General features: G+C 36.9%; 1 protein-coding gene across 1 annotated transcript; it reads right to left on the bottom strand.

Moving 5' to 3' along the window:
• Positions 1-1543: 1543 nt before the first annotated feature.
• LOC109105896 (protein Wnt-3a) lies at positions 1544-22611 on the bottom strand. Its single transcript, XM_042717769.1, has 4 exons — positions 22526-22611; positions 12871-13112; positions 6524-6789; positions 1544-5379 (listed from the first exon to the last, which is right to left on the bottom strand). Exons 1-4 carry the CDS (start codon positions 22603-22605, stop codon positions 4900-4902), a joined length of 1068 nt encoding a protein of 355 aa, XP_042573703.1. The 5' UTR covers positions 22606-22611; the 3' UTR covers positions 1544-4899.
• Positions 22612-25336: the final 2725 nt, after the last annotated feature.

Below are 25336 nucleotides of genomic sequence, written 5' to 3' on the forward strand. Positions count from 1 at the left end.
AGAGAGTATGTTTTCAGTCTCGTTTTTATGATCTTATAAACATTACTTAAGTTTACTTAAAGGGATGGTTCACCCAAAATTGAAAATTCTGTCATTAATTACTCACCCCCATGTCATTCCAAACCCATAAGACCTTCATTCATCTTCAGAACACAAATTAAGATATTTCCGATGAAATCCGAGAGCTTTCTGACCTTGCATAAACAGCAATGCAACTGACACGTTCAAGGCCCAGACAGAAATGTATAAGGATATTGATAAAATAGTCCTTGTGACATCAGTAGTTCATCCGAAATTTTATGAATCTAAGATAATACTTTATGTGCACAAACAAAACAAAAATAACGATTTCATTCAACAATTTCTTCTCTGTGTCAGTCTTCGCCCAGTGTTCAGGAGAGTACCATAACGGCTGTAATGTTGCTGAGGCAGGAGCAGGCGTTCTGACATAGAATGTCCATCTATCCTAGTTCTTGTGTGAGGGCTTTCTTATTGTTGAGGTGGGTGCAGTAGTTGTGACATAGAATGTCCAAAAGTCATTATTTTTCTTTTCTTTTCACACAAAAAGTATTCTCATGGCTTCATAAAATTAAGGTTGATCCACTGATGTCACATGGACCATTTTAACAATGTCCCTACTACCTTTCTGGGCCTTGAACGTGGAAGGACCATTGCTGTCTATGGAGGGTCAGAGAGCTCTCGGATTTCATCAAAATAATCTTAATTTGTGTTCTGAAGATGAACAAAAGGCTTACAGGTTTAGAACGACACGAGGGTGAGTAATTAATAACAGAATTTTCATTTTTGGGTGAACTATTCCTTTAATAAAATGGACTTGAAGTACACTTCTTTTTGTAAGGGCTTATTTAAGATAATATTAATGCTATTAAATATGATACAAAATAATTATAAGCTGATGCCCATAAGATTTGATAAATATATAAAGATGTTATTAGTATTTAAGAGGTCTTTTGACATATCGAAGTGTATTAAGTGAATGTGGTATTCATGCATGCCCTCACTAGCAGTGCCCCTGGTGGTGACTATAGAGAATATATTAAAAAGATTAGTTACACTGTGTTGCTCATTTTCCCTTCCTGGTATCCTCATGTTAAAACAGAGCTTGGTCATGACATGAATTAAAAGCTGTAGTTAAAGTCATAGTTGCATACTTTATTTTTTATTTTAATTTTTAATTTTTTTTTGTGATGTCGTCCATTTGCCAGTTAAACTTCCTTTATAAGTGTATTTATTGTAAACACGTCATGTTTGTTTTTACACAAGAGACGAGAATAAAATTATTATCTGTGATACTTGATGACATACCATATGTGGCACATTAGGTTAAAACCTTGTAAAATTCCTTTAAAGACTACATGAAATTACAGATTGATTTAAACCCTTTTAAAACAGAGTGTTAGGGCATAGTATTCTTTTCTTTTCTTTTCTTTTCTTTTCTTTTCTTTTCTTAAATAGCCAGTAGCAAAGTTAATGAAAGAGGGCAACATTCGCATTTCAGAGAACCCCTGATTGCAAGACAAGAGAGAAATAAATACATTTTTATTGTTTATATCTATGCTTATGGCTGGAAAAAATAATATTTATTATTATAATTTATTGCTCTTGCTCATATTTCGATTGAACTAACCCCTAAACCTAAATATATAACTTTGGCATGTAACTTGATGTTTAATGTCAGATCTGGGTCCATGAAGAAAAAACACTTTTGAATCAAAAGTCAATGACAGAGGCATATTTTTTATTTAATTTGGTTATAACATTAACAGCTAGAATTCTAGTAACAGAGAGCAGGACATACAGTGCATCCTATGTGGTCAGTGAAAAAAGAAGCAACAACACAAAACAACATTTTCCTCACAAGTAATAATCTTTTGTCAGCAAATATATACTCTTGCTAATATATACATTACAGTAAAATAAATAATCATAAAAAATCCAGAACTTCCAGAAATCCTTAAACACAGAACTAGTCCATACAAAACTTTGGAATTTAAGACCATGATAAGAATACAAATTGAACTGTGTGGAAGCAAACAATCGAAATTTAGATGCAGTGATGTACACATAAAAACATGAAGTATTGATTTTGTAGTTAGGGGAGGATCATTGTTAAATAAAGCTTTGTTGAATGCTGAATAGGGCATGTGTTTTGAAATGATCCCTGATTGATGAGAGATTAAATCAGTGTGAGATGGGCAAGAGGAAACTTGAGTTCATTTTCTTTGAGGAAAGATCTGCGAAAAGAACTACTGCCAAATAATTTTACAAGCTGGGGTTTTATCTCTGCCTTCTCACATTTCCTTGCAATATTAGACTGACTAATAGTTCATCTCCTGTATGTTTACTAGTTACAAATATTTTTTAAACTGTAATATCTTAATGGTGAATGGACCATATGTATTTTCTTCAGAAAGCTGGTTGTATATAATTTTTCGATGCTACTTTGTCAAAATACAGCGTGGCTTTTAATAACACAATATGCATTTTAATTTTCATACGTTGCATCTTTTATAACCTATTGTTCAAAACGACTCACGAAGTGTTAGAATATCTCTATTTGGTTAATGATCACAAACTCTATCAAGATTCCATTAGTAGAAAACTTCACATTTTAGTTCTTAACTATGCTTACACAGTGTCTTTCACAGAAAGAAGAAAACAAAGAGTCATGCACATATACAGACACATTTACATACAAACACCAAGACACATACAGTAGATTTACACAGAGAAACACAAATGCACAAGCACAATATCACGCATAAATATAACAACAAACCTGTTATTAGTTAGCAGCATTATAAATGAGAGTAGTTCATTTAGTTTCTGTACTGCTGCTAACTTTCATGCACAACTGGGTAGGGAAAGTTAGAATAAAAAAAACATTAATTTTGGTCATGAATTCACATATAATGGCTATTAAAGGCATACTTGAGTGTTACAATTGTGAATTGAAACTAAATAATTCATTTTGTCATAGCAGAAACAAAATTTATATCCAGGGTCCAAAATTAACCTTTTACCAAACAAAAATATAAAATCAATAAATGAAAAATAATAATTACAAAAAAAAAAAAAAACAAACAAACAAAAAAACACTTTTCTCCATCTGTCAAAGGTGGGTGAGTTGAGAAAATATACCAGTCATGATGGCAATGATATTTATTTTCAATTATTATATACTTGCCCTGGAGACACTTGGCGAGTGTTAATTTTGGACCCTGCATGTACATTTATATTATTGATTTAGCAGATGCTTTTATCCAAAGTGACTTAAAAATGATCAGTGTTTCAGCTACTGAATAAAGGTACAATTCTGAAATGTCGTGGACCTCTCTGTTTGTGTAATATCAATAATACTGTCACACACAAATAAGGCAAATGAATATCATGCTCGATTTCAAAATAGAAGTGCTCGCATCTATTTGTTTTAGCTTTAATAGATTATTGATCTTTGGGGAAAACTGGGTGCTTTCACACTAGCACTTCTGGTGCATGACTGGGTTGGTTTGAAGTCAGATTTCAGCTTGTCTGGATGATGTGAACACAGTTTTCTGAACTCAGGTAAGCCCACAAGTTAAATTTACTGCAGATATGAATGCAATCATCCTAAATTGCTTAAGTGAACCTTTGATGTCGTATTATAGTCAAATTATGTGCTTGTGTGTGCTCTGATCTAAAATAAAGAACATAGATCAGTGGGTGACTCACTTTCCTGACGCACTGCAAGCAGATGTTCTTTGGAACCTTTGCAATACATTCGCACAGATAAACGCAAGTGCCGTTCCATGTTGACTCTTCGGAAAGAAGCCCAAGGGTTAAAAAACAAAGTACAAAACTGAGCAAGGCTGTCCATTTCGCAGCCTTCTCCTGTGTAGTTGTTATCTAGCAAGAGGGGGAACAGCTGCTGCTTTGATGACACAAGTTTACCATGTTTCAGACCCAAAAATACAGTGTGAACACAACCCAGCAGGGTCAGGGAAAAGGGGAAACAACAGAACTCTTGTTTGGACCAAGCAGTCAAACCCAAGTGTAATAGCACTCTAAACAACATTATCTAGAAGAGGTCTTGATACTTGCAACGAGTTCTTAAATCATTTAAAGAAAACAGTGACATATACACAATGCATGGACATTCACTCAGATACAAGTGCATTCGTAACCTAATGTTAGTAACTTAAAATAACTCAACCTAATATGTAAGTTCAGTGTTTGGTCTTGCACACAGAGACAACATAAAGTGTATTATACGTCATAAAAGAATTGGTTAATCAGATGTTTGCTGGTATTCAGGAATGTTGGAATGCACTTTGTATTAAAAAGATACAAATAGCTTCTTTAATGGTGTTAGTAGTAAGGATATCATTAATAATGCAACCATCACCACATTTCAGAGGCACTCGTGGGCAAACCCTGGTATTCAGTTTGTGCTGCATTTGTTGTTACAGAGTTGTCCTGTCTGAGTTTGCAGCCACGTGCCTACAAAACCTCTCCCTTTGTAAGGTTTCTGTTCTTTTCTTGGAGACACAATTGGTCAAGGTCCCAAGGGCCTGAGTCTCTAGTAATCTGATCCATCACTTATCCCCTCCTGTATCAGACTGGAAACGATAAGTCCCTTCCAGAGCTGAGCCACAAGCCTGTATTTGTCCTCAACAATGGAGAACAAAGCCTTTATGGGTTTTTCTTTGTGTCTGCTAAAACAGCTTTCTTTGAAGGTGTTCTAGAATTACTTCAATGTCCACTGTATCTCTTTCTTGTGATTATCTAATTAGTGAAACCACAAACAACTCAATTCAACTCAGTCCACAAGTTTCGGACAGATGACTCTCGCATGTTCACAACCCCAAATGTCTGGTTCAGTCTGGTTTTGGTGGTTTCTTACTTGCAGGTATGGACATCATAAACTCGCGTACACTCCTGGCAACTCACGTAGCAGCACCAGTGAAAAATGCAGTGGCATTTCTCCTTGCGGTTCTCAGTTCGAGTGTTGTGGCCTCGGCCACAACAGAGTAAGTCGCAGCCATCGATACCATGTGATGTCAGGTTACATATACGGTCACGGGTGCCGAAGGAGCCAGTTTCGGGGTTGGGTTCACAGAAGTTAGGTGAGCTTTCATAGTAGACAAGGTCAGTTTCGGTAGGGGGCTTGAAGAAGGTGTACTTTGGTCGTAAGGTCTCGACCCAGCCTCGTGATTCCCGATGTTTCTCCACCACCATTTCTGATGCGCTATCATACTTGTCCTTCATGTAGTCGCCTATCACCCGAAAGTCAGGCTGCGACCACCAACAGGTTTTCACCTCACAGCTTCCCGAAAGGCCATGACACTTACATTTCAGGTACATGTGGTCTGTGATTGACTAGGGGAAAAAGGAAAACAGAATATAGATCTTAGCACTAAGATTCCAGATGATAATAAATTGCCCTTATTATACCATGTCAGATATTGCATTTCATGCAGTGTGAAATGTAGCTGTATGTGAATGCAAACAATCTGCAAAGTTGTAAAGCTGAGAGTGCAGGATAAATAAAGTTATTGTCTCCCAAAATGTATGTGGATTCATAAGTTATTTGAATGTTGTTTATGTGATAGTGTAGGATAATTGTATTTCATTGTTATATATTCTACATTTGGCCAGCTGCGAACGACATGACCCACCCTCAAACACTGTAGCTTGTTCATGTCGAGAAGACACTGTTAAAATAAATTTGCTTAATTTTCACTTCCGAAGGATTAAGCAGCAAAGAATCAGTGGATACCACAGCAGTACAACCCCAATCTTTTTTTGTGTTCACCATCATTTAACTGACAGCTGCTTCTCTAATCTGGGGGAGTTCAATGCGGGATTCACAAATGCTTACTCTTGAAAGATGGCTCAGTACCCTGTTTATCTGGACCAGCTGGCTCCACTGATTCACAACCTTTAAGTATGGAAATTAATAGATGTTTATGTTTTCTATAGAGCATTCAAAATATGGCACTACGGCAACGATCATATCGTTTCCGACACGCGCTATACGTGGTAGACCAATCAGAATAGACTGGGCCATCTGACCAATCAGAGCAGAGTAGGCTCACAGAAAGGAGGGGTTTAGAGAAACTGAATCTTAGAACTGCTTCGAAATAATCGTTTGAGAATCGTTGTAAAATGAAGTGAAATAAAATGCATATCTTGGGAAGATGAAAGCACTTTTTGACCTTGCATATATGTAAACCTATTGTAGGAGACTACCAAAACAATATTAGGAACCTTAAAAATGGCATTTTTTAACCACAAAAGCAATTCAAGAAAGACAGCACCTTTGCATTTGGATGTTGCTCCACTTGTTTCATGACTAGTGATTCCTAACTTTTTTTTAAAAAAGTTCTAAGACTTGCTTGTTCACCAGAAAGTGCATATACTATCTTTGAACATAAACTAATCCACCAGCAAGCAGAATAAACTAACCTGAACTAGAGTGGAAAAGCATTTTGGTATTTTCAGTGGGAAAAAAATTGCTCACCACACGTCCAGCTTCGTTGTTGTGTCGATTCATAGCTGAGCGAGCGTCTGGCCGATTCTCACGAGCATCAGCGAACTCTCGGGATACCATGCTGCCAAACTCCACATCCTCACTGCAGCCGCCCCACTTCCAGCCCTCGCCTGGCGGTCCTTTCCTCCGTGTGTCGCAGCCGCAGATGGTGACGGAGCCCTCGGAGCAAGCACGCGTCACAGCGAACGCTACCCCCGCTGAGGCAATTGCATGGACAAATGCTGATTCTCGAGTGGCTATGAAATTGCACAGAGAAAACAAGCATTGTTACATATGTTATACCTGAGAATGTCTATGAATTGTTCTTTTATTTGTCCTGATATTGTTGTTACCTTAAAAGTACTTAATTAAACTTCTCACCACTCATGAGCATGTGGTTAAATTTATAGGTAAAGACAGTTCACTCAGGTCTCATTGTGGACAAGGTATGCCATGAGTCAGGGAAGACCAAACATATCTTTCCAGATGAGGTAAATACAAGGCTGACAAGTCTATAATTAGAAAGACTTAATTAAGCAACTCTGAGGTGGGGAAATAGGCCTGTATTAATCATAGCTTAGACTCACTGTCGATTTGTTATTACAAGACCCAACGCGTTACTTTCGGAATTAATTTGAAGAATGAACAATGCAAGTTTAGGTTGATTATAATCTCCATGATGATCCAACATTCTGTCTAACAGGGGATTTTGTGACGATTCTTGCTGACGAGGGGCCCCATACAAACTTAAAAGTGCTTTCCAACAGACAGCTAATGAGGTTGGTAATTTTGATAAATACTCTGTGGTCTTGTGCAGTCTTGCACTTGCAGGAGAGAGGAAACGGCTATGGAGACACTGTGAATCAAGTCTTCCTTTGTTGCAGGTTTCAACTGGTTAGATAAATCAAGGCTAGAGATAATGATGTTGCAAAACTGGCCACAAGTTCTTTCTTATTCCACAATGCTGATTATAATGGCAAAAAGATTTGGTGCCTTTGGATGTTTGGATTGAAATTACCATGATGCAGTGTTTCTTTGTTCTTGATTACAAACATATTAAAACTTATATCAGTTGATGCCTATGATTTCTCTCGCTCAAACAACAAACAACTTCTGCTTCCATCAACTAAATCACATAGTAGTTGGGGGTATGAATAGTCGGGTCTGAAAGGGCCATTCAATTACAATTTAAAACCCACTGAGTGACCTGCGTTTTATGATCAGGAAGCCAATAAAACGTAGGTCAAATGCCGCTGGCTGACAATGACACGGCAGACCGGTCTGGGGAATAAAGGAGAGACAGCGTCGGGGGAAAGTGGGGGCAGATTAATATCCAGAGGAAGAACGGATCAAAAATGGATAAATGGGAGATACGGAGACACTTTAGAGTGGTAGGGGGTCTTTACCTGAGAAAAGAATGCAGGTGAAACCAGATTAGACTGATTATTTGTGACAACAGTTCGCCCCTGCTGCCCACCTTCTGGCTAACTTTGCTGGACCCTCACATGGCAAGTGGTCCCTGTTACCTGCTGGGACCCTGAATCCCTCATTGTGCTGCCACTGTCACGGTGAATTACACACACAAAAGCCCCCCGATATTTTATATGAAATTTGCCCTTGCCAGTGATTAGTGGGGACCAAGTTAAGTCATAGCAACAGAGAACTATGCATTGGCCGGACCCCACTTGTCGGCAGACGGGGAAATCCCCATTGAAATGGTTTCATAAAACAATCTAAAGGGCGTGTGAATTGTGAAAGGAGCTTTCTCTCTGGCTTAATCTTATGGTCGCCCAGATATTGTGTGGTGAGTTGGGCCCAGCAGGAGGCGGGGCTAAGGTCCCACCATCAGCTCCGTTTGCCACACCCCTTTCTTTCTTTCTTGGGCAGAGTTAATGATATACTGGTGAGCAGACCTCCCCCGGCACAGTTAAACATGCATTTGATGAAAGGCACGGTGCTCTCAGTACATCCTAAATTGTAACAGTTTCTCCTCGTGAGGGCAGAGGTCATAACCTGGGTAGCCTGACCTCATGCAAAGTTGGTTTAGTTGAGGGTGTTAGCATTGAGAGTCATGGGATTCCTTTACTTCATTTTGTGGTGGTGGCCAACATGGTGGATGCCCCTGAGGAATTCCAATGAAAAGGCTTTTATTCACACCCAGATGTAATTTTATTGCTTGTTAAACATCTAAGGAAATTGCCAGGAGAGACTATTTTGAACATATATCACGAAAACAGTACAATGTATGCAAAAGGCCGCAAAGTCTGTCAAGTCACACCTTTTCATTTTAACGCTCTGATTTTAGTAACAACAGAGATTTTGAGTGACAGTAAGAACAAGTTAATTCTGGTGTCCAGTTACAGCTCGCATGCGACTGGCAACGTTATCCACTGGAGGTGTGTTCAGCAAACTCTTCTAGAACACCTGCGCTGACTCTCCTTTCATCGCGGATTCCAGTGGGCCATGTTTTGACACTTTGGTTAATGTAAATTAATGAGCGCTGATGCAGACGTAGCCCAGGGCAGCGCTGTGAAATAGATAGATGAGGATGAGACTGGAGAGACGGTTTACCTTTGCAAAACAATGCAACACATACACAGATTTATGAGAGGGACAAAGCTAGGTGGCAAAACTGATGTTCCATGCATAGGTTTGTGAAGTAACCAATGAAAGCTGTCAAATGGTCAGTCGAAGTCAGTGAAGGTGTGCTTTCTATCTGGAATTTGAAAAATAATGTCTGTTTTCAGACAGGTTTCCAGAAGACTTCCAGAGGTCCCACCCTAAGTTACATCATTAGTTGAGCCAATTCCAGGATGATCGGGATGCTTAAACAAACACAACATCGTCTGATAGCCCCACAGGGATAGCAGAATGTACATTTCTGAATGCCGAGAAGCATCATCCACGTCTGTTGAAAGTGCCAGGGCAGATCTCAGACAGCTGTGTGATTGTCGGTAACAAGCCGCTGAAGACCTATTAAAGATCAGCGCTCCATTCAGCCCAGCACAAAACAGAAGAGGAAACCGACGCACACCCGTCTGCGCCACAGACAGTAACACCAGCGCACAATAGCACTAGCTCCGCAAAAGTGACAGCGTTAGTCACAATGGAGCGAAAGTGAGAGGTGCTCTTCTCTAAGCTCTGTGAAAAGCTTCTGAGCTCCGAAGCGGCCCTTAAACCGCCCCCCAACAAAGCACTTAATCTACCCGCGTTGACCTCTCACATTATTAAGAGCTTCAGAAGCTTTAATCCAATCAAAATGATTTACTAAAGCCACCCCTGGACCCCGGTGACTGACCTGGTTCAAACCCCCGTCACCCCTGTCCCTGACCAATCTCCCCTTCAATTTAGACCGGAGGAGGGGGAACTGCAGGGGATATGGAGAGGCTATTAACACTACAATGGAGAAGACCCGAGCAGTCCACCCATCATCAGTGGCCTGCTTGGGCTCAAGCCCTCTCCATCAATGTAACAATTCCTTGAGAGTTTATTAAAAGCAATTGGCGCGGTTGACACCGCCTCCCACCGTAGCTGCGGCCCCTCGATGCGCACTGGCTCCTCGTACCCTGACCCCTCATTTCTCCTGGACGCTGTGTGAGGACTAAACTGGTCCAGCTTTGAATTGATATAACTTTTTTTTGTTTTTTGTAATGAGAAGGGCATAAAAGCAGCAAACAGGAAGCCAAATGTTTATTAAATAATCTAGCAGACATACCAGAGAAATATCTAGTGACTGGGAGCAACAAACTGAAAACATATCTATATTCTTCAGTACAACAGCTCAGCTGTTTTAAATACGGAGTAATTTCTCCAAGCTACTTTTTACAAAATATAATGGTTTTGGGTGGCACTTTGCTTTTTTTTGCAGTTTGTAAAATCAAACCCAAAAACTGGCCTAAAATGCTCCTTTTTCATGTCAAAACCTGGAATACCAATTCTTCTTTTCTAATGTTTTTTTTCTGTTTATGAGTAAAACAAGGTCTGTGGTAAATATAACTCTACAAAGTAAATTACACACACCCATACATATTTTTGTAATAAGAACCTACATACAGTTTACGTTGTACAAGAGAATGTCTAAGTATCATTATTGAGCATCGTTATTTTCACTACAGACCTTATTTTACTGAAGAATTGGAAAAACCCCATTATAAAAATCTCAGACGAACCCACTGCTAAACCACTCTGTTGGAAAGGCTGATTCATTTAATGAAGCAGTTTGTTTTAAAATGAGTAAATACTGGTTCACTACAACATTTTGTGTCTTATTTTTGGACATGATAAAATTACTTAGGGACTTACGTAATTAAGTACTATAAAACAATCCTTTAAATATTATTTTAATATTTTCATAATTATGGCTATTCATCTCTGTTTTTGATGAAGTTATGTAAAATAAATAAATCATGTGAAAGTTATGTATATATGGTAACATTTAGTATAGGGATGAATTGTCACTATTAACTAACTAGTGCTTATTACTAGTATACTAGCTGTTTATTAGCACATATTAGTGTTTTATTCTGCATGAGCATATTTTAGATCCTTAATCCTACACCATACCTAAACTTAACAACTACCTTACCAAATATTAATAAGCAGTAAATTATTAAGAGTTTATTGAGGCAAAATTATCAAGAATTTGTCCCAAAACTAAAGTGTGACCAAAAATATTAACCCACAAACAAATGCCATTGACTTGAAATTTTATAAGTATCTTGTCAAGTTACAGCTGTTTAATATGAGCAAAAGCAATAATGGTTAGCAAAATATATATTTCTGTAATAAAGCAATCTAGTTTAGTCTAGTTAAGCAACAGTTGATTAGGACTTTTTGCTGAAAATGCCACCAATCTACATAACCCTAAACTGTTCTGTGTTATGCACAGACTTGTGCCTTAGACAAGAATCCCAAATGATTAAAGACCAAGACAACACATTCATAACTTCACCTTAGATAAACACACACGCTGGCAATGTAATCCGTTTGAGCGCACGGTGAAGTATGTCTGTAAATGTGTGCGTGTTACACACACGCTGAGATACTTCTGAAATGCCTTTAAGGAACGTCAGCGTGTTGCTGCTGTGAGATGCATTACCTTTACTGTGTCGGGACAAACACAATGAGAAATGTGGGGATTCCCTTTGACAGAAACAAACAAAACCCGACCCACCCACTTTACTCGCGTGCATCACTACATCTGTACAAACTGTCATAGTCCAGTGCACCTGACTAATGCCCATTGAGAGTGGGATTAGAGAGCAGCAAATAAATAATGTGCACAGAACAACAGAGTAATCTCAGCAATCAGAGCTGTGTGCAAACAGGGACTTTTGTTGTAATTGAAAAGTCATAATGTTACATAGTCACTGAATACAAAGAAGCACTGAGTGAAATATGATTTTCAAGTAGCTTTCATTATGGGGTGGATAAAGGCAGATCACATTCCTGTTCTCCCATTTAAAAAATGTAGAAACTGGCTAAATATTCAATCATTCTATAATTTAGGGTAGATTTCACATCAGGAAAAACAAGCTTTCGCAATGAAACATCTATTGCTTTAAGTTGATATATTTTATCTGCTAGTTGCAAAGCTTAATCATCACACATCATTTTGATATCGCAAAGAAAAAGATGCTTTCCTGCTGCTGAGTTTGTCAGCTATGTTACTGACAAAATCTATGGGTTTACAGGTAACATAGTTAAAAATTTCAAATTTCATAATTTCAATGGCAGGCTTGTCTGGCCAACCAAGTGTCATTTTCTTGATAACCTCAAATGATAATATTTATTTCCTTTAAAATCATAAACTCAGTCATAACACTTTACTTAAAGCCTTTATGTATGATGCATTTTAAAGGGTTTTAAAGTGTATAATGCATTATAATTATTCATAATGTGCATTGTAATACAATACCAAATTTAAAATGCACAGTGTAACAATGAATTGATAAGTGTTCTAATGTATAAACAGTGCATGGTTACAATATTTCACGAGATTGTACAATGCATTATACATAAAGGCTTTAAGTAAATTGTTACCAAAATTAAATTTAAATGCAATCTATTTTTTTACGGTATTTAAACTGTAGAAATAAATGTAATATATACAAATCTCGACTTAATTTCGTATTATTCTGAACTCAAGAATCATTCAAAAAGCAGACTGTCATTTAATGGACAAGCGAAATGAAAAACAGGGTGCACAAAATACATGTCAGAGATTGTATTTATTCTCTTAATGGATATTTCTGAATAAAATGGAGATAAAATGGAGATAAAATGTACCCTTAATTATACAAGGACTTGATTATTTCCCATTGATTCTCTAGGCCTACCTTTATCCAGCACTGGTCCAAAGATGGCCAGGCTGTCATTAATAGTTGTGCAATTCCATCTGCGGCCTCGGAACTGATGCTGACACTCTTGGATGCCGATTTTCACCCCCTCTGCCACGCTAGGCATGATTTCCACATAGTTGCGGCAGAAGCGGAGCTGTTTGGGTACCAGACCAGGGATTGAGCTGCACAGGATGGGCTGAGTACCCAGTGAAGTGTACTGGTGTCCCACCGCCAGAGACCTGCCGAGGAAGACATGATGGAGGTGAGCAGTTTTTGCCAGCACTTCATTTTGCAGTCCTTTTCTAGGTATGCATACTATGTGCTACCAAGTAACACTTTATTTGAATGAGCATTTCTCACTATTAACTAGCATGCGTGTTACTAGCATACTGGCTGTTTATTAGTACTTATAAAGAACATATTAATGCCTTATTCTGCATGACCATAAATATGAAACTGTACCTAAAATTAAGAACTACACTACCAATCAAAAGGTTTTGAACAGTGCTATTTTTAATGTTTTAAAGGAGTCTCTTCCACTCACCAAGCCTGCATTTATTTGATCCAAAATACACCAAAAGCAGTATTATTGTGAAATATTTTTACTATTTAAAATAACTGATTTCTATTTGAATATATTTTAAAATGTAATTTAATGATCTGATCAAATCTGTATTTTCAGCATCATTACCCCAGTCTTCAGTGTCACATGATCTTCAGAAATCATTCTAATATGCTGATTTGCTGTTCAAGAAACATTTATTATTATTATTATTATTATTATTATTATAAATATTTAAAAAATAAATAATATTCACATATACATTTTTTTCAGGATTCTTTGATGAATAGAAAGATCCAAAATCAGAATTTATCTGAAATAAAAAGCTTTTGTAACATTATACACTATACCATTTAAAAGCTTGGAGGACTTTTATTTAGCAAGGATGCTTTAAGGATGCAATTATAAAGAGTAATGTTAAATAATATTTCAATTTCAGATAAATGCTGTTCTTCTGAAATTTCTTTTCATCAAAGAAACCTGAAAAATTATACTCCACTATTTTCAACATAATAATAATAATACTAATAATAATAATTTTTTTTGAGCGGCAAATCAAAATGACTTCTGAAGGATCATGTGACTTGAGTAATGATGCTAAAAATTCTACAGAAAAAAATTTTACTGTTCAAAAACTTTTGACTGGTAGTGTACCTTACTAATTATTAATAAGCAGCAAATAATGATGCCTTTTATATCTTAATACTTTTTTGGGGGTAAGTCCACTGTAAGTACACATGCTGAAAAATGCTTTTTCTTGCATTTGTCATGTGCTAAACTTCATTGCTACCTAAAATATGAATGTTTTCTCAATTACTGACAAACTGGTCAGTGCATCAGAATTAACAAAAAAATCCATAGAGACAGTGCCGAAGAATAAGTGAATGCAAACACATCTCTAATGAAAAGACTAGGTTTGGTGGTTTGCTGCTGGTCTAGCAATGGCAGAGATGGTTTAAGTCAAGTCTCCTTTATTTCTGTAGTGCTTTTATACAATACAAATTGTATAAACAGATCAAGAAGAAAATAGCATGGAGACAGTTCAGTTTCTGCTGTAAAGCAGCTCTCAAAGACAATAGTGCCATTATTCAGCTCAAGTCAGTTCAGAGTTGGTTGAGTTCAGATGCTGCACGATGAGTCATGTTTCAGTCAAGATCACAGTTTCAGCGTCTCTTAATTTATTAAGCGTGATCTTCTGTGATATTTATGTTTACGAAGGTATTGTCACTGGTTTAGCTAGTTAAGAGGCCTGCAGAGGCTCGATACAAACCAGAACTTGTATTTTCAGCCAGGATCCAAAATAAGCTTAATTTAGCTCAAAGCACAGACCCTCCTTTACTAACTGCACATATTTACAGCATTATCACGGGTGTATCATTTGCAAGTTAGGTGAAAAAGCCAAAACAGTGTAATTTGAACAATTACAGGATCAAAGTGTAACACGTGTGGATGGACTCCAGGTCCTATATGAGGAGATCAATCCAACACTTGGCATTGTATATGCACTGCAACAGTTTGACAATTTCGCAGTAGGAACTTGTGTTTGAAGCCGTCGTAGGGACTGAAGATCTTTGGCTTTGTGGGAGGGGTTCAGATAAAGCCCTAACACAAACATGAAAGCCCCAGCTGAGACAGGAACAGTATACTGATCAAGGATTCACAGTGCGGGACAGGTACCTTGTCATTAAGGGCCACCGACATCCTTGAACTGTCCAAAAGTGAAATAGGTCTGTGGCTTGCTGTAATGACACAGTGTGCACTGGTCTGGCTGAGCATCAGAGGATGCTTGACTTATGTTAGTTTGAACTCGACCATTCTTTGATGACACACGGCTCAGATGCAACTCATGTGCTGACATGCTTTTCACTTACAATTCAGAGTTTCCATTGCAATGTTGTGGAAAGTTTGTCAGTTTGTCAGTCGGTACTATAGGGGTTTTGCTACTGTTTTTCTACTTGGTTGTCATCAAATTCAAATATAACGCACAATCTGTATCCTTACTCTATCTTAACCATGACAAATTAAAACAAGACTTCAAGTACTGTATCTGATATGCTAACACATCTCATTGTAACACCTCTGAGGATTTCAAAACCCACCAAATTTAAGATTAAAAACAAAACAAAACAAAAAACTTAATAGTGAGTGTGAGAAGTGAATGTGTAAACTCTATGAATGAAAATCCCACATTGAATTCCACAACAACCTTAAGCAACCTTTTTCTGTTAAAGAACATTTTCAATTTTATTTACCATTTAGTATTATTGTTTTATTAGAATATACTTAGAGAAATGTTGTAATAAAAAGGAATAGTTATAAATCACACAAAGGATAACTGCTGTATGTTAATTATGACAGGAGCAGAATTACATTCAAAATTGCAGCTATTTTTTTGGCTAAAAAAAAAAATATTTTGCTGCTTGATGTTGCAAACTGATGTGTCTTATTTTAATGTATTACATTTTTATTATGAACACTGGTTTGTAGTGCAAACAGCTTTACCGTTTACTGCACTTCTACCCATTATTTCCCTAAAGCGGCTAATGAACTGGAAGTCGCACTCATTCACAGAAAATGGTTTACTTCCGCGTTGGATGGATGGGATTTTCATATAGTTTTGACAAACTTCTGTTTTAAGCCCCACCCAGCTCCGGATTTATCCCAAGAAATACCGTTACAAATAATATTGTTTTAAAAACAGATACAGATATTGGCTTTGCACATCCCTACAATACTTATAATTTGTTATAGACTATTTCATTTAATTTATGTTAAACATTTTGGGTAGGGCTGCATGATGAATCATATTTTAATCCTGATCACGATTTCTTCTTCTCTTGATTTATTAAACATAATCATCTGCGGTATTTGCCTGCTGGTTATTTAGCATGAAAATTTTTCTTTTTAATTTGGCTTTTGTGTTGTCTTGCATTGGTTACAAGCTTTCACATGCTGTCATGGTTGCGGTTGCCAGATGTCAAGACTTAAAGTCCTCCAGTCAGAGCTTCTTCTTTAATCACTGCATTCTCTGCCAGTGGTTTACTTAATCTGCACAACCTGGCAACCATGCGCACGTGCTTTCTCTACATTACGGAAAATGCACAGATGAATGAAAACAATAGCAAACTTGTAAGTTGGACTTTTGCGATCTGAGATCTTCTGCTCAAATGAAAGTCTAATACAGACTATTTAATATGAACATATTAATTGAATATTTGCAGTTAAAATGAACAAGACGTGTCTGTAAAGGTGTGAGCAGTCTCAATTAGCTGTGCGTGTTGACCTGTGTTATGAGCTGATTACTAACCACAACAAGAGGGCCCCTCGGTGACCCCTGACCAGCAGTGATTAGACCTGAAGGGCTCTCTCAATGACAAAGACTACGACACTCCCTCATCAGCTGATGCGCCACCAACCGCTTCCTATACCTGCTGCATTCCACAACACTTCCTCTCCTCCATTGTTCTGAGGGGGAAGTTATGGATCTCTGGTTGTAAAGGAAGTGAAAGATGACTTAGATCAACCACGTTGGCGTAAGGCATGAAGTGCGTGATTGTAGTACATCATTTGGATTTTTTAAAAGAGCACAGAAAGTACTCGACCTGAAGTCCGCTCGAGAAATGTGAAAGAAAGAAGTACGCATATCAGTCAGTGCTGGGTAGCTAACAGCTTGCTTCTCTTTCTCCTGCATGGCGTACTCTTTGATGTCAGTTCTATGACTGCTCTTGTCTAAACTGACTTCAATAGGCAATGCTTTGTATAAGTTGATCCCTGGCATTATTTGACTGTGAGTCAGTCCTTTTTACATCTTTCTCGGTAAGAAGCTTAATCTGAATTTCACTTTAAAGTCTAAGGGAGCACAGAACAAGAGGGAACTTGAATGAAACTGGCCCGAGAGAAGATCCAAACCTCATCTAGCAGGGTGTAGCGAAACTATGAGGATTTGTTCACCAAGTAATTCCTATTACAATTTGACCTTTTCTTAGCCTTTGTCAGTCCTTCGCCTCAGGGGCCAAGTAGCCTCTCAAACCAATGGCACTGGATGTTTACATCCCCCCTCCCGCCCCGTCTGTCTCACGCTGATGCATGTATTTCTTTTACATGCATATAAATACACAACCAACCCTCAGTGCTACCCAAGGGCAGAACTGGCCTGGGGAGCCGTAGACCGATGCTTGAATTGTGATTAAAAAATCGGTCAGTTGCTTTTTTTTTTTTCGACAAGAATTGAGTTTATTTAGACCTAGAACCACCTCTTTACGGGAGACTTTTCAGGTGCGCAAACCAACTTCAGCTCAATGCCGAGCGCATGTCAAACAAGTGCAGAAAAAGCAAGGATGGCGAGGGAGGTTGAGTAGATGAACATTGATTAAATGTGGAGATGATTAAGGCAGTGTCAAAACATGTCCTTAGGATTATTATACTTCTGAGATCACAATATGAGGCACACATTTCATATTTATCTGTAATTTAATGCACAAATAAATGCAAACACAGTGCATTTGTACTCAAAAATGGATGCCAATATTACCTTAGTTTGGAAAAATTGTACATTTTTGCATTAGTATTTTACTAATACTAATTATACATGGGGATTAAATTTTTCCCCCTCTGAACCTGAGTTAAATTTAGTTATAAAACTGTTGCAATTTATTTTGATGATTTATAGAATGTTATAATATGTTTAATGTGGCATATCTCAGCATGTTTTTGAAAACAGACCTCACAGAGTAAATCGATTATATATAATTGAATGTAGGCTGGCTAATCTTTGAATTTTTTGCATATCTCATCTGTGAGGACGCAGTAATGGAGAACAAGCTGACTGAGCAAGCTGAACTTTAGCTGCAGTGTTAGCTTCATTTCTGTTAATATGCGGTGAGGAATAAGACAAAATAGTCAAATTCACTCAGTATTAGTTGATCTGTTCCATTATCTCAATTACAGTACAATTAAGTGCAATCGATATTTAGTTGTGTGGTAGGCACTAAAACAGTCCAGTAGTTTTATATTTGAACTAATTTTAATGTTGAACACAAACAGCATCCTCGAATGAAACAATAGGATAAGTTACACAAAACTATGCCCAGGCTGCATTTAACCCCAAAATCAAAGGATTATTATTATTATTATTATTATTATTATTTTTTTTTACCATTACCATTATAATTACCATTGTTTTCAATAACGATTCTCTAGTGATTCTACATCTTCATTACTGTAATAGAAAAATAATTGATGTTTTATTTAAATAAGAAGTACAACAAATCATAATAAGCACGTTTTTTTTCACCGTAATCAGAAAGAGGTTTACAGTTTCAATTGAGCTGTAAATGAGATTCACATTCATAATTTTTTAATGGCATTGCAAGGTTTCATTAATCACCCAAAAAGCTAAGAGAGACTGCGTTACAATTATTTCATACAGGTAAACCTTGATTAAACCAACTGCAAGTAATGTAGGTTTGCATGCATTAATATAGAATTAATTTGTGCATGCATTGGCTATTTTATGACGGCTTCAACTGTGGCTCATCCATTAGATTTACAGCTAGAACTATTGTTTCTACTGTTTCACTTTTTTTTTTTTATTAGCTGGCAAACGGTTTGTGGGTAAAGATGCCGTCAAGCGTGGACAGCCCTCAGGTATACTGCAGTCAAGACTAAAGTGATAATTAATAGGCTCTGCTGACGGCTAGAATCACCACCTCATACTTTGGTATTGTACTTTGCCAGAAGCTGATGAATTTGAGACGTCACCACCGCTGAGTGAGGTGAACAGGTGTTTCAGTGACATGTCCTCACGCTCAGCTGTCTTGGGCGTGCGTCTGCCCCGTCATCTGCTGTAGCTCAGGATATTGAGATCACCATCATTTAGTAAGAGCAGAGAACCCAGGCCCTCTAAAACCAAGCACATTGGGCCAAAACTGCACTGAGATTGGATAAGCTGGTATTTCTTCAAACAATTATCGGGAGATATAATTAAATGCAACACAAGCATTTATAGGGTTGTCTTAATTTGCATCAGTTGTGTGCAACCTTGCTATTTTAGCGATATCCTAAACGAAAGGATGACCAACTGACATCCACCCTCCACCCTGGTAGAACAGTACCGTCTTTACCTCCCCAAAATCTCTTAAAGCCAGTTAATTCAAAGACAATAGGACAGAAATGAACATTCCCTTTGCTCTGCAGTCTTGGATATATTTGCTCACTTTTCATCTGAAGTGTATCCAGTCTAGGTTTTAATGCATATTTCAGCAAGCCCAAGCAAGTGCACCTCTGAATTACCACTTTAATTGTAGGCCCCGGGGCCACAGAGCCGACTTTGACATCAAGAGCGAAGTGTTTGGGAGAAGGAATGTGCGGCAAGCTTTCACCTCCAGGTATTTATCTTTTAAGGTGGAGCGTGGGGGTGGAGGTGCAGTCAGGCAACACTATGTCATGAGCAGATGCAGGAAGCCATGAACCTGGTCTCTATACCTGACCCACATCACAAACCTCCTTCACAAAGATACAAAGCAAAACGTAACACTAGTTTCGGTGTTATCCAGCAGTATGTGTGTAGATACACCTGTGCTGTCCAGGTCTCCTCTGCATGGACATTAGCAGTCACCGCAGGTTATCATATCACATAAATCTCAGCTGGAGAACCGCAGGCCACCCTGCTGAGTTAAATCGCCCAGCGATGCTTTCACATATATGTTAGAGGAAACGAAACTCTTGTGAAAAATAAAGAACAATCTGTCTGCCTAAAAACTGAATCGAAGAAAATTCAATGACTTTACTTATACCTCTGTCAGAAGCTGATTGTTTTAACCAAGAGAAACTGGCACATTTGGGTCTTTTCAAACGAAGTGAGGCAGTAAATTTCTCATTAAAAAAAAAAAAAAAATGATCTAGGTCAAACTTGACACTTTCTGATACTTCTAACTTCTGATACTTCTAAAAAAAAAAAAAAAAAAAAAAAAAAAACCTTGACTCCAGAAGAAATGAACATTCTGTACAGCTTGACAGCTGTATTGATGGTTAGCTGTATATCTCAAGTGTTTTTGTAGCTTTTTGTATATTGATTATTAGACAGTTTAATACCTTGACAGAATGTGCACTTGTGTAGCACACCCCTGAGCTCCCTTGAGAAACACAAGAACACTTATTATGAAAATAATATACTTTAAAGGAGCATATTTAATTGCGAACACAATGCATTGTTTTCAGAAACCTAATTGCATGCTATTTACAATTAAATGATAATGTGTTAAAGGTGACATTTATATTAAATGCAATTAGTTGAATTTAAGAGTGTTTTGACCCAATTAAGTTCTTTATATGTAATTTCATGATTACTTTTACTGTCTTTGAAATATTGTTAAAGTGCTAAAAGTACTGACAAGCATTTATGGTGAACTCAAATATACTTTAATGCCATTTCTGTTTAAACTTGTATGTCATGCATTTAAATGTATTTTTAATTACACACTCATTATGATAAAGCTGTAATTTAGTACAAATATATTAACTTAATTTTTTTTAACGAGTGCACTAAAGTTACATTTTTTTTTATCCAAATACTTTACATGTACGTTAGTATGTTGGTCCGCATTTAAAAATAAGTGTTGTTCTTCAAAAGATTATTAAAAACATTATGAAAAGTTAAAATGTCCTTTAAATTAAACTTTTCACTTGAGTTTTTCATTGCACTTTTTTAAAACTGTACTTAAATGTGTTATGAAACATAGTAAATAAAGTTTATTTTCTTTAAGAATATCTGCAAGTACAGCTTTTTAAGTACATAACAAGTGCACATTCAATACAATTAAGCACACATCTTTTTCCACAAGGGTTGGCTGCCAATAATAAGCAACAGAAGTTTCTGGATGCTGTCCTGTGAACTGGCATTGTGAATGAGAAGGAAAGCACAGCTTTTAAAATCTCAAGAGGGTCAGACAGACAACAATTAACAAAAAAGAGTGGCCTGGACTGTGACTAATGACCTACTCAATTACAGCTTTTACAACCACTGAGAAAACTCTGCTTTATTGTCTTGCCTCGCTGAAACAATGATCTTAAGGTGTGTGAGTAAAATCGGTGGAGACCTAGAGAACACCTTGAATGTTTGCTATGTGTCAGTTATGAACTGTACTTTTTTTTTTGTACAAGCATAAAGTTATTTTAAGAGAATGTTTGTAATAAAATACATTGAAAGTTCCAGTGAATTTGATCAAGCACGAAAATGTAATTCTGCATACTTTTAACAGTCAATTAGATCTGCTTAAAATTATTCTCCAACCTCATCAGCCACAATTGTACTGTTATCATAAGTAGAATAAGTCTTTCAGGCCTGTTTAAAATACAATGATCACAACTAAGTTTTCAAAAGCATACAATAATGTTGATTAAAAAAAAATACAAAAACTAAAATGCTGAATATGCTGTAAGCCTTATTTAAATGATTTCCGACAAAGTTTAGCTCTGATTAACGAAATCGAATTGCTACATTATAGCAGCTGATCTATCACAAATAACACGTAGCACAAATAGCATTTCCTCGCATGGGTTTTATTTAAAGACAGCCCGGTTTGACGGCCAGCCTGTCATAAAATATATCAGTGACAAAAAAAGATGTATTTTTAATTTTTTCTTGCAATTGTTGAACTTTTGGGTAGATGAAATTAACTAATTGCACTTATAATTTTAATGAATAAATAAAACGTTTAATTAATGAATTGAAGATGATTTACACAGGATTTGTTGATAAAAATTGATCCTGCAATTTACTTATTGAACTTCAAACGACTAACAGGTGCACGATAGATAGATAGATAGATAGATAGATAGATAGATAGATAGATAGATAGACAGACAGACAGACAGACAGACAGACAGATAGATAGATAGATAGATAGATAGATAGATAGATAGATAGATAGATAGATAGATAGATAGATAGATACCGGTAAATTACAACTGACGTCATAAATATTTTCAATCCCCCAAATTGTCAAGTTGAAAAGCTTGTCATTTACGCTTTCTAGACTACCAAACTCTTTGTTTTTCACAAGGAAAGGTTAAAAAAGTCATAAAACTTACCACCATATCGGGTAACTTGCCATGACACGCGTACGCGTGAGCCCACAAAAAAGAAACAGGAAATATCCAAGATATATCATCCTTTAAAAAGTTAGGCTTAAATTGACACGCACACGCACACACGCACATACACACACGCACACATACACACGCACGCACACACTCTCGCCCGCGTGTGTCAATGAGAAAACGCGAGGTGATGATGAGCGATATTTCTCTCCGATAATCCTACAGCGTTCTCCTGCGCGCGGTCATGAGGCGCATGTTAAAGTTGAGAGCAGCTCTGCGTTCGGACCCAATCACAGGCTTTTGCCACGGGCGAAATTCTGATGACAGAGTCACTCAGTCAGCCTGAACCGCAGACGCTCGGGACACGCACTGGTTTAATAGTTATTGGGACATGCAAGGCTTTGTGTGTTATATATATAAGGTTGTCTAAGGGTGGGTGGGGGGACCCCTGTGGATTGGGTAGCTATAACAACCTGTCCGGATTTCACCCCCCGGTTTAAAGCCCCTCATATGCAAAAATGAAAACGTGTGAATCGCTTGCTTGCCTTGTGTTAGTTTTTCTTGCGCTGCTGCTTGCTTCGCTGTTCAAATGATCAAGCTGTTTTGTTAGCCTATTTAAAAAATGAATACAAAAAAATCGAACCTATTTTTTTTTAAAGAAATGTTTCAATGCTATATTATCTACGAATAAATAAATAAATGTCAAAATGCTAAACCCTAATTTGCTTCCAAATAAATTTGTTGCATTTCAAATATAGCCTAGCTATCGAATCCAATGAAAACTTTTAAACGCGGACAAGATTGCTCGGGATTAGACTGATCTGTCCATTTTATAACATTTTAACTGAAAGGGTAAGATCATGAAATTAATCAGAATTAACTAGGACTATTGATGATGATACTAATGATAATATAAACACAAATAATCATAATCTATGTTATAATAGCCTAATACAAAAATAAGTTATAATGCTGTTTTCATCCAAATGGGAAACGGTCTTTTTATATGCAGATGTTGCAATATTTCTGCAAGTTTCAGAGTAACGTGACGTGTATTCATCGATCGATACACACCTGCTCAGGTGCGGTTCGTGGCGAAACAGGAGAAGCTCACATCGAGTAAAGAGGAAACGCTGATTAACGAATGAATGAATGAATCTCACGCTCTCCCTCATCATTTAATGTAATGACTAACTTGCAGATCTAATCAGAGAATTCCTTCCGACTATTAAATAACTAGTGATCAACTTTTACACAAAACTGAATATTTAGCCTAACATAATAGATAAAACGATAATAGAATAACGAGATAACAAATTTCCTTATGGGCCTACAGGCTTACATTTCTTCAGAGACTCTTAAAGACTTGCTTTTAACAGTGACTGGCTGCTTCCAGTTTTACCTCTGAAGTCATGATACTGAAACTTTTTTTTTTTTAATGATGGCGTCTTCACATCTGAGTAGTTTCAATCATTTTATAAAAACTCGTGTTTTTGATGTGTCATATTTGAATGAATTTATGCACAAATTTTTTCATGCGATTTTTTTTTTTTTTTTTTTTTTTTTTTTTGCACGATTGTAGCTGATATGTTATATGTCTAGGACTATGTTCAAACACATTTCTGTTTCATGCGTCTCCATCTAGTGGCAATGAGCAGCAGCAAACTCAATGTTGCTCTTCAGGTTGCTCAGCAGCTGCAGCAGCAGAGTTGTTGTTTTTTTAAACGAAGCAAATATTTTGACACAGCGAGTACCGTCCGTAAGTATCAAATGTCATTTCTTCCACAACCTCAGTGTGAGAATTCTCTTGTCTAAAGCGTTCAGTGCTGTTAAAGCTGTCACCTTCATGTTCCAGTTAACATCTGACCAACCTGAGCCCTCTAGTGGAAAAGAAACCTTACAACAGACAAATTTGTTATAACATGTTATCACGAGATTTGCATATTAGTCCCAAATGCTTTACAAAGTTACCGACAGATTCCTGGATTGTGAATTAATGAGTAAACTGAAGAGAATCACGTTTGTAATAAAGAGAGCTGCGTCGCCTTGAGATATACATCGTGAAATATCTCTTCGTGACAAATTAGCTTCATGGTATGACTGACATTTATTGCCTTTAATTAACAAACTAGTGGCTTCTGGAAGTTTTTTTTCTGAATGCCTCTGTGCTGTAATAAGTGACTTGCCTTTGTTGAATGAGAAAATTAACTTTTGGATTAGATATTCATTAAAGGAATGGTTTACACAAAAATGATCTGTCACATTTTCAAGCTTTGAATAATTCATATTTAGTAAAGGCTGATTATTGATGTTGAAGATATACAGGTTTACATGCAGAACATAAAAAAGACAAAGTACCCTAGTAAAAAAGTAATATACCAAGTATAGTTCATATCTATTAACATGAAATATTGCTTGAGACTTACTGATATAAAAAGGATAATTAAACTTTATTAAGAGTAGTACTTGTGCACATGCACATTTCTTATTATAAAGCCTAAAATGTGTTTTAATGTCTCATTGATGAGGATTGTATAATTTTTTGAATAAATGCAAGCTATTTAAAGTATACTTGCAGTAGTTCCACTTTAGCACAATCAAATATACTTCAGCTTATCTTTAGTTGGACTTCAGCACTACTTCCGCACAATTAAAGTGCATTAAGTACAAAATAAGTTGTTCCAGTTTAGCACACTTTAAGTATACCACAAGTACAATTTACAAGAGTATTTTTATTAAGAACATTTTTATTTTTTGTCATAATAAACATACTCTTTTTACATGCAGACACCTATTCGTAGG

Source organism: Cyprinus carpio, chromosome B2 (genome assembly GCF_018340385.1).
Source record: "Cyprinus carpio isolate SPL01 chromosome B2, ASM1834038v1, whole genome shotgun sequence".
In the NCBI taxonomy this organism is placed as follows: Eukaryota; Metazoa; Chordata; class Actinopteri; order Cypriniformes; family Cyprinidae; genus Cyprinus; species Cyprinus carpio.